This window comes from Mustelus asterias, unplaced genomic scaffold (assembly GCF_964213995.1).
Source record: "Mustelus asterias unplaced genomic scaffold, sMusAst1.hap1.1 HAP1_SCAFFOLD_4135, whole genome shotgun sequence".
Lineage (NCBI taxonomy): Eukaryota > Metazoa > Chordata > Chondrichthyes > Carcharhiniformes > Triakidae > Mustelus > Mustelus asterias.
The window spans coordinates 11152-21633 of NW_027594080.1; the positions used below are offsets into that span (position 1 = coordinate 11152).

Consider the following 10482-nt stretch of genomic DNA (forward strand, 5'->3'; position numbering starts at 1 on the left):
TAACCCCCTGGTGTGTGTGTCTCTGTGTGTGTGTCTGTGTGATATTAACCCCCCTGGTGTGTGTGTCTCTGTGTGTGTGTCTGTGTGATATTAACCCCCCTGGTGTGTGTGTCTCTGTGTGTGTGTCTGTGTGATATTAACCCCCCTGGTGTGTGTCTCTGTGTGTGTGTCTGTGTGATATTAACCCCCCCGTCCTCTGCCTTCTCTCTTCCAGCCACCTCCCTGGGGAATGTCGGTGACTGCTTTCATTATTTCCGGGAACTGCTATTCTGTCACTCAGTCCAGGTGTGTGTCTGGCTCAGGATTGGTACGGTGTCAGGAGAGAGAGAGAGGGACAGGGAGGGGATGGACGGGGTGAGGAGGGAAGGGGGACAGAGGGAAGGGGGAAGAAAGGGAGAGTCGGGGGGAGATGGAGGGACAAAAAGGGGGAAAGAGTGGGGAAAGAGAGAGAGAGAGATGGAAAGAAAGAATGGGGCAGAGAGAAAGAACAGAGAGAGACGGAGTGAGAGAGTGGGGGAAGGAGAGAGGGGGACAGAGAAAGGCAAATGGTGTGGGGTGAAGAGGGGAGGGGACACGGCGAAGGGGGAGGCCTCCGTGCTGAGGGTGGGGTGCCCCCTGGCAGGGGTTAGAGCGAGGGTTCGCTGCCACACGGAGGTGACACGGGGTCCGCAGCAAGGGGGTGGGCGGGGGGTCCAGAAGGACACTGGGGTCACGGACACAGCCCCGTTTGTGGAGGGTCCCTCCACTGTAACTGGAGCCCCTCATCCCTGGAAGCGTTCTGGTCGAGAGGCGGGACCGTACTTGCGCAGCGAGACCCCATTCGGCCCATCAAATCCATGCTAGCACTCTGCCGAGTTGTCCACGCCTCCCTCCCGCTCTCTCTCCTCGTGGCCCCACAAGTTTATTTACTCCCCCCAGCTTGTCTAATTGGAATTGTTCATCGTGCCGGCTGCCACCATGTTGTATCTGTAGCGCGTTCGAGGTCGTTATCACTCGATGCCTCCCCCCCCTCCCCTCCACCCCCACCTGAATCCTCAAAGTACAGCACAGGAAAAGGCCCTTCGACCCTCCAAGCCTGCGCCCGTCATGATGCTCCACCTAAAATCAAACCGTACGCACTTACAGAGTCCGTATCCTTCCATTCCCATCCTATTCACGTATTCGTCTCGTTGCCCCTTAAATGCCGCGATCGTACCTGCTCCCACCCCCTCCCCCCGCAGCGGGTTCCAGGCACCCACCACCCGCTGTGTAAAAAATCTGCCTCCTACATCTCCTTTAAACCTTGCCCCTCGCACCTTAAACCTGTGCCCCCCGAGTAACTGACTCTTCCACCCTGGGGGAAAAAGCTTCTGATTATCCACTCTGTCCCTCATAATCTTGTAGACTTCTATCAGGTCGCCCCTCAACCTCCAGTGAGAACAAACCAAGTTTCTCCAACCTCTCCTCATAGCCCTCCAGACCAGGCAACATCCTGGTAAATCTTTTCTGTACCCTCTCCAAAGCCTCCACATCCTTCTGGTAGTGTGGCGACCAGAATTGAACACTATATTCCAAATGCGGCCTAACTAAGGTTCTATAAAGCTGCAACATGACTTGCCAATTTTTAAACTCAGTGCCCCGGCCGATGAAGGCAAGCGTGCCGTATGCCTTCTTGACTACCTTCTCCACCTGCGTTGCCACTTTCAGTGACCTGTGTACCTGTACACCCAGATCCCTCTGCCTATCAATACTCCTCAGGGTTCTACCATTTACTGTATATTTCCTATCTGTATTAGACCTTCCAAAATGCATCACCTCACACTTGTCCGGATTGAACTCCATCTGCCACCTCTCCGCCCAAGTCTCCAACCGATCTTTATCCTGCTGTATCCTCTGATGGTCCTCATCGCTATCCGCAAATCCACCAACCTTTGTGTCGTCCGCAAACTTACTAATCAAACCAGTTACATTTTCCTCCAAATCATTGATATATATTACAAACAGCAAAGGTCCCAGCACTGATCCCTGAGGAATGTTCAGTCTGGAGACAATACACATCTCTTTAACCTGTGCTTAATGCTCTCTCCACTCACATTGTCTGGACCTTTAAGACCTGGTTGACTGTAGGGATTTGCATTCTAATCAGTATTCTGTAACTTGATTTTGTGTCTCTGTATGCCCTGTTTGAGAGCAGATTTCCACTCCATCTGACGAAGGAGCAGCGTTCCGAAAGCTAATGGCATTTGCCACCAAATAAACCTGTTGGACTTTAACCTGGTGTTGTTAAAACTCTTAATGTCGCTTGTCACAGCCCTCCATTCAGAAACGCACCCTTCCACTGCTACCCTCTGTCTTCTCTGACCGAGCCAGTTCTGTATCCACCTTGCCAGCTCACCTCTGATCCCATGTGACTTCACCTTCCGCACCGGTCTACCGTGAGGGACCTTGTCAAAGGCCTGACTGAAGTAAAGAGTGTGGGTGAGACCACAACCCTGAGAGAACAGGGCCCCAATTTCCGACACGACCTCTCGGGGTTATGAACAGAGGATTAGGAGCAAAAGTAGGCCATTCGTACCTTTGAGCCTGTTCCGCCACTCAAACAATGGCTAATCTCTCCGTGGTCTCAAATCCACCTCCCCACCTGTTCCCCCGATCACTTTAACCCGTTTTTGTCTATCGGAAGTGTACCTATCTCCTTCCTGAACCCAATCAGCGAGTCATCTTCATCGGCCGGGGCATTGAGTTGAAAAATTGGCAAGTCATGTTGCAGCTTTACAGAACCTTAGTTAGGCCGCACTTGGAATATAGTGTTCAATTCTGGTCTCCGCACTACCAGAAGGATGTGGAGGCTTTGGAGAGGGTTACAGAAAAGATTTACCAGGATGTTGCCTGGTATGGAGGGCATTAGCTATGAGGAGAGGTTGGAGAAACTTGGTTTGTTCTCACTGGAGCGACGGAGGTTGAGGGGGCGACCTGATAGAAGTCTACAAGATTCTGAGGGACAGAGTGGATAATCAGAAGCTTTTTCCCCAGGGTGGAAGAGTCAATTACTAGGGGGGCACAGGTTTAAGGTGCGAGGGGCAAGGTTTAAAAGAGATGTAGGAGGCAGATTGTTTACACAGAGGGTGGTGGGTGCCTGGAACTTGCTGCCGGGGGAGGGAGTGGAAGCGGATACGGTAGTGACTTTTAAGGGGCGTCTGGACAAATACATGAATAGGATGGGAATGGAGGGATACGGTCCCCGGAAGGTTTTAGTTCAGTCGGGGGCAGCATGGTCGGTGCAGGCTTGGAGGGCCGAAGGGCCTGTCCCTGTCCCTGTGCTGTAATATTCTTTGTTCTTCGCGGAACTCGCGCTACGGGGCAGCGAGTTCCACAAATTCACCATCCTCTGCAAGAAGTAGTTCCTCCTCATCTCAGTTATAAATCTACAACTGATCCCCGTTCCAGATTGTCCCACAAGGGGGGAAAACATTGGGTCTACCATTACTCCATCAATCCCTTTTCTATCCCTCGATCAGATCCCCCCCTCTCATCCTTCCAAACTCCAGCGAGTACAAGCCCAAACTGTTCACTCTCTCCTCGTACAACAACCCCTGACATCCCCGGGCCCTCCCTCTGAACCGCCTCCAGGGCCCTCACATCCTTCCTCAAATCAGGAGACCACAACTGGACACACTACTCCAGATGTGGTCTCACCAACGCCCTGTACAACTGCAGCAACGCTTCTCTGCTTCTCCACTCCAGTCCCTTCGCAACAAACATCCCATTTGCCTCACCTATTGCGTGCTGTACCTGCACGCCGACTTTCTGAGACTCATGAACCAGGACACCCAGATCCCTCTACCCGGACATGTTGTGAATCTGCTTTCCATTTCGATCATAGAAATCATAGAAACCCTACAGTGCAGAAGGAGGCCATTCGGCCCATCGAGTCTGCACCGACCACAATCCCACCCAGGCCCGACCCCCACATATTTTACCCGCTAATCCCTCTAACCTACGCATCCCAGGACTCTAAGGGGCAATTTTTAACCTGGCCAATCAACCTAACCCGCACATCTTTGGACTGTGGGAGGAAACCGGAGCACCCGGAGGAAACCCACGCAGACACGAGGAGAATGTGCAAACTCCACACAGACAGTGACCCGAGCCGGGAATCGAACCCGGGACCCTGGAGCTGTGAAGCAGCAGTGCTAACCACTGTGCTACCCGTACCGCCCCTCACTTGCCCTTCTCTCATTTTTTTTCAGCCAAAGTGGATAACCTCTCACTTATTTAGAGGAGGGGACGTCCTAGTGGTCTTATTGCTAGACTATTAATCCAGAAACTCAGCTAATGTTCTGGGGGACCCCGGGTTCGAATCCCGCAGATGGTGGAATTTGAATTCAATAAAAAAATATCTGGAATTAAGAATCTACTGATGATCCGTTGTCGGAAAAACCCATCCGGTTCCCTTTCGGGAAGGAAATCTGCTGTCCTTACCCCGGTCTGGAGTACATCTGACCCCAGAGCCACAGCAATGTCTCTCAACTGCCTTCCAAGGGCAACGAGCGATGGGCAATAAATGCTGGGCCCAGCCAGCGATACCCGTGTCCCACGAATGAATAATACCCATGTTATACTCCATCTGCCAGATCCTGGCCCATTCTTCTAATCTATCCTTATCGGTTGCAGTCGACGCACTCAGGGGTGTTCTCGAAGTGCTGCCCCCGTCACACCAACATGCTCACGACTCGCCCCAGGGGAAGGAAGAGGGCTCGGTGGAGGGGGGGGGGAAGGGAGGGAGGGATGCACCCTCAGCACCGCCCACTATCCAATCACATGACCCTTCTTTCAGAGGCCACCGTTCAGCGTCGAGTTGTTCAACGGGGACCAGGTGAAATTCATCACGGATTACATCCTGGAGACATACTTCCGACACTTCAAACTCTACAAGTACGCCTTCACCCCACAGGTAAGAGGAGGCGGTGCCCAGGGAGCTTCACTCTGTATCTAACCCCGTGCTGTACCTGTCCTGGGAGTGTTTGATGGGGACAGTGTAGAGGGAGCTTTACTCTGTATCTAACCCCGTGCTGTACCTGTCCTGGGAGTGTTTGATGGGGACAGTGTTGAGGGAGCTTTACTCTGTATCTAACCCCGTGCTGTACCTGTCCTGGGAGTGTTTGATGGGGGACAGTGTAGAGGGAGCTTTACTCTGTATCTAACCCCGTGCTGTACCTGTCCTGGGAGTGTTTGATGGGGGACAGTGTAGAGGGAGCTTTACTCTGTATCTAACCCCGTGCTGTACCTGTCCTGGGAATGTTTGATGGGGACAGTTTAGAGTTAACTTTACTCTGTATCTAACCCCGTGCTGTACCTGTCCTGGGAGTGTTTGATGGGGACAGTGTAGAGGGAGCTTTACTCTGTATCTAACCCCGTGCTGTACCTGTCCTGGGAGTGTTTGATGGGGACAGTGTAGAGGGAGCTTTACTCTGTATCTAACCCCGTGCTGTACCTGCCCTGTGAGTGTTTGATGGGGGACAGTGTAGAGGGAGCTTTATTCTGTATCTAACCCCGTGCTGTACCTGTCCTGGGAGTGTTTGATGGGGGACAGTGTAGAGGGAGCTTTACTCTGTATCTAACCCCGTGCTGTACCTGTCCTGGGAGTGTTTGATGGGGACAGTGTAGAGGGAGCTTTACTCTGTATCTAACCCCGTGCTGTACCTGCCCTGTGAGTGTTTGATGGGGGACAGTGAAGAGGGAGCTTTACTCTGTATCTAACCCCGTGCTGTCCCTGTCCTGGGAGTGTTTGATGGGGACAGTGTAGAGGGAGCTTTACTCTGTATCTAACCCCATGCTGTACCTGTCCTGGGAGTGTTTGATGGGGACAGTGTAGAGGGAGCTTTACTCTGTATCTAACCCCGTGCTGTACCTGTCCTGGGAGTGTTTGATGGGGACAGTGTTGAGGGAGCTTTACTCTGTATCTAACCCCGTGCTGTACCTGTCCTGGGAGTGTTTGATGGGGGACAGTGTAGAGGGAGCTTTACTCTGTATCTAACCCCGTGCTGTACCTGTCCTGGGAGTGTTTGATGGGGGACAGTGTAGAGGGAGCTTTACTCTGTATCTAACCCCGTGCTGTACCTGTCCTGGGAATGTTTGATGGGGACAGTTTAGAGTTACCTTTACTCTGTATCTAACCCCGTGCTGTACCTGTCCTGGGAGTGTTTGATGGGGACAGTGTAGAGGGAGCTTTACTCTGTATCTAACCCCGTGCTGTACCTGTCCTGGGAGTGTTTGATGGGGACAGTGTAGAGGGAGCTTTACTCTGTATCTAACCCCGTGCTGTACCTGCCCTGTGAGTGTTTGATGGGGGACAGTGTAGAGGGAGCTTTATTCTGTATCTAACCCCGTGCTGTACCTGTCCTGGGAGTGTTTGATGGGGGACAGTGTAGAGGGAGCTTTACTCTGTATCTAACCCCGTGCTGTACCTGTCCTGGGAGTGTTTGATGGGGACAGTGTAGAGGGAGCTTTACTCTGTATCTAACCCCGTGCTGTACCTGCCCTGTGAGTGTTTGATGGGGGACAGTGAAGAGGGAGCTTTACTCTGTATCTAACCCCGTGCTGTCCCTGTCCTGGGAGTGTTTGATGGGGACAGTGTAGAGGGAGCTTTACTCTGTATCGAACCCCGTGCTGTACCTGTCCTGGGAATGTTTGATGGGGACAGTGTAGAGGGAGCTTTACTCTGTATCTAACCCCGTGCTGTACCTGTCCTGGGAGTGTTTGATGGGGACAGTGTAGAGGGAGCTTTACTCTGTATCTAACCCCGTGCTGTACCTGTCCTGGGAGTGTTTGATGGGGACAGTGTAGAGGGAGCTTTACTCTGTATCTAACCCCGTGCTGTACCTGTCCTGGGAGTGTTTGATGGGGACAGTGCAGAGGGAGCTTTACTCTGTATCTAACCCCGTGCTGTACCTGTCCTGGGAGTGTTTGATGGGGACAGTGTAGAGGGAGCTTTACTCTGTATCTAACCCCGTGCTGTACCTGTCCTGGGAGTGTTTGATGGGGACAGTGTAGAGGGAGCTTTACTCTGTATCTAACCCCGTGCTGTACCTGTCCTGGGAGTGTTTGATGGGGACAGTGTAGAGGGAGCTTTACTCTGTATTTAACAGTTTAAAGTGTATTTTTTGGTGTCATAAGTAAGCTTACATTAACACCGCAATGAAGTAACTGTGAAAATCCCCTGGTCGCCACACTCCTGTTCGGGTAACACTGAGGGAGAATTTAGCACGGCCAATCCACCCTAACCAGCACGTCTTTCAGACTGTGGGAGGAAACCGGAGCACCCGGAGGAAACCCACGCAGACACGGGGAGAACGTGCAGACTCCGCACAGACAGTGACCCGAGCCGGGAATCGAACCCGGCTCCCTGGCGCTGTGAGGCAGCAGTGCTAACAGTGCGGGTAAGATTCTGAGTCGGCGCAGAGCTGGTGGCCCAAATGGCCTCCTGGAGAGTTTATAAGATCTCCGCGCTCCTCCAGTTCCGGCCTCTCGAGCATCCCCCGATTCCCATCGCTCCGCTGTTGGCGGCCGTGCCTTCAGCTGCCTGCGTGGTCCGCAGGGGGGTCTGGGATTGCCTTGGTGAAAATGTCCGCCTCTCTCTCGTCCTGTTGTGAGACCTCGTTTTCCATCTCCTCCTCCGAGCGAGTTTCCAGGCAGCGCTTCTTAACCTGCAGCTGGGGCCACGAGGTCACACCTCCAGGGGGAGAAGGCAGTCAAGATCAGTTGAAGACTTGGGCGGAGAGATGGCAGCTGGAGTTTAATCTGGACCAATGTGAGGTGATGCATTTTGGAAGGTCGAAGACAGATAGGAAATATACAGTAAATGGCAGAACCCTTAAGAGTATTGACAGGCAGAGGGATCTGGGTGTACAGGTACACAGGTCACTGAAAGAGGCAACGCAGGTGGAGAAGGTAGTCAAGAAGGCAGACGGCACGCTTGCCTTCATCGGCCGGGGCATTGAGTTTAACAATTGACAAGTCATGTTGCAGCTTTATAGAACCTTAGTTAGGCCGCACTTGGAATATAGTGTTCAATTCTGGTCGCCACACTACCAGAAGGATGTGGAGGCTTTGGAGAGGGTACAGAAAAGATTTACCAGGATGTTGCCTGGTATGGAGGGCATTAGCTATGAGGAGAGGTTGGAGAAACTTGGTTTGTTCTCACTGGAGCGACGGAGGTTGAGGGGAGACCTGATAGAAGTCTACAAGATTCTGAGGGACAGAGTGGATAGTCAGAAGCTTTTTCCCCAGGGTGGAAGAGTCAATTACTAGGGGGCACAGGTTTAAGGGGCAAGGTTTAAAGGGGATGTACGAGCTAAGTTTTCTTGACACAGAGGGTGGTGGGTGTCTGGAAGGCGCTGCCCGGGGAGGTGGGTGGAGCAGGTACCAGAGCGGCAATGAAGGGGCAACTGGACGGATACATGAGTAGGATGGGAATGGAAGGATACGGAATCTGTAAGTGCGTACGGTTTGAGTTCAGGCAGGGCCGCACGGTCAGCACAGGCTTGGAGGGCCGAAAGGCCTGTTCCTGTGCTGTACTTGGTCAGGTCCCAGTGGTGTTACAATTCTACCCATCGCTCCACCTGCCCTCTGGGCGACAGCCTGACGTCACTGCGTTGCTGCCAAGGTTATGGGCACCACTCTGACGCAGAGACGGGGTCCAGATCTTGTTGGGGTCCAGGGGGAGGTAAATTCCAGCGATTACTTTGATCTCCTGCCTTTCTTGGTTGAACGATGGGTGGACTGGATTCTGTATCGTGATCTGCACACAGATCCCACACTATTCTCTCCCTCTCTCCCTCCCGCTTCCCCAGATACGGATGGACTTGACGCTTTCCTATCCAGGGATCCCAGGGACGCCCCCAGGTAAGGCCGAGGGCCGTCAGAGCAGGGATAGGGTTTACATTCCGAATATTGGGGTTGATGCACAGTGGGAGAGTCAGTCAGTGCCGAGGGAGCGCCGCACTGCGGGAGGGTCAGTGCTGAGGGAGCGCCGCACTGTGGGAGGGTCAGTGCTGAGGGAGCGCCGCACTGCGGGAGGGTCAGTGCTGAGGGAGCGCCGCACTGTGGGAGGGTCAGTGCCGAGGGAGCGCCGCACTGTGGGAGGGTCGGTGCTGAGGGAGCGCCGCACTGTGGGAGGGTCAGTGCTGAGGGAGCGCCGCACTGTGGGAGGGTCAGTGCCGAGGGAGCGCCGCACTGTGGGAGGGTCGGTGCTGAGGGAGCGCCGCACTGTGGGAGGTCAGTGCCAAGGGAGCGCCGCACTGTGGGAGGGTCAGTGCTGAGGGAGTGCCGCACTGTGGGAGGGTCAGTGCTGAGGGAGCGCCGCACTGTGGGAGGGTCAGTGCTGAGGGAGCGCCGCACTGTGGGAGTGTCAGTGCTGAGGGAGTGCCGCACTGTGGGAGGGTCAGTGCTGAGGGAGTGCCGCACTGTGGGAGGGTCAGTGCTGAGGGAGCGCCGCACTGTGGGAGTGTCAGTGCTGAGGGAGCGCCGCACTGTGGGAGGGTCACTGCCAAGGGAGCGCCGCACTGTGGGAGGGTCGGTGCTGAGGGAGCGCCGCACTGTGGGAGCGTCGGTGCTGAGGGAGCGCCGCACCGTGGGAGGGTCAGTGCTGAGGGAGCGCCGCACTGTGGGAGGGTCGGTGCTGAGGTTGCGCCGCACTGTGGGAGGGTCAGTGCTGAGGGAGCGCCGCACTGTGGGAGGGTCAGTGCTGAGGGAGCGCCGCACTGTGGGAGGGTCGGTGCTGAGGGAGCGCCGCACTGTGGGAGGGTCAGTGCTGAGGGAGCGCCGCACTGTGGGAGGGTCGGTGCTGAGGGAGCGCCGCACTGTGGGAGGGTCAGTGCTGAGGGAGCGCCGCACTGTCGGGGGGCAGGGGTAGTGTTGGGTGTGGAGTGCCTCGAATGTTCACCCTCTACCTTCCCCCAGCTGTCGAGGAAGAGTTGGTGCCGATGGAAGCAGAGGTGTTCTCCCCCGAGGAAGCGGAGGTCCCAGGTGAGCTGCAGATTCTCCGAGTGTCGCGGGCACCAAGTCCAGTTTGCCCCCCTTTCCCCGCCCGCCTCCCCGGGTTTCCCTGGGAGGGTGAGCTGTGGGGGGGGGGGGGGGGGGTCGGGGGTTTATCGAGGGACCCTTGCAGGTTCCAGCAAGGGCAAACCCGTCTCCCCCGAGCTCGCCGGCCACCCCCCTGCGATCCTCCACGACCCCAGATGGAAGGTGGAGTGGGTGTAGCCCCCTCCCTGATGGGGCGGAATACCAGCACCTCTCACCCCGACTCCCACTGCGAGAGCGGGAGAGAGAGAGAGACCCATTCTGGGACTCGGGGAGGGAGGGGAGAGGGAGGGAGAGGGGGGGAGAGGGAGAGGGGGGAAGTGAGGGGGGGAGGGGTGGACAGATGGGAGAGGGGGTGGACAGAGGGGGGAGGGGGTGGACAGAGGGGGGAGGGGGTGGACAGAGGGGGGAGGGGGTGGACAG

At 55.2% G+C, this 10482-nt stretch overlaps 1 protein-coding gene across 1 annotated transcript; it reads left to right on the plus strand.

Annotated features, from left to right (window-relative positions):
- Nucleotides 1–214: 214 nt before the first annotated feature.
- On the plus strand, nt 215–10046 carry cfap119 (cilia and flagella associated protein 119; the record flags this gene model as incomplete). Its single annotated transcript, XM_078208644.1, has 4 exons — nt 215–285; nt 4817–4933; nt 8832–8883; nt 9940–10046. Coding segments are annotated over 4 exons (347 nt in total), but the record flags the coding sequence as incomplete, so codon positions are not given.
- Nucleotides 10047–10482: the final 436 nt, after the last annotated feature.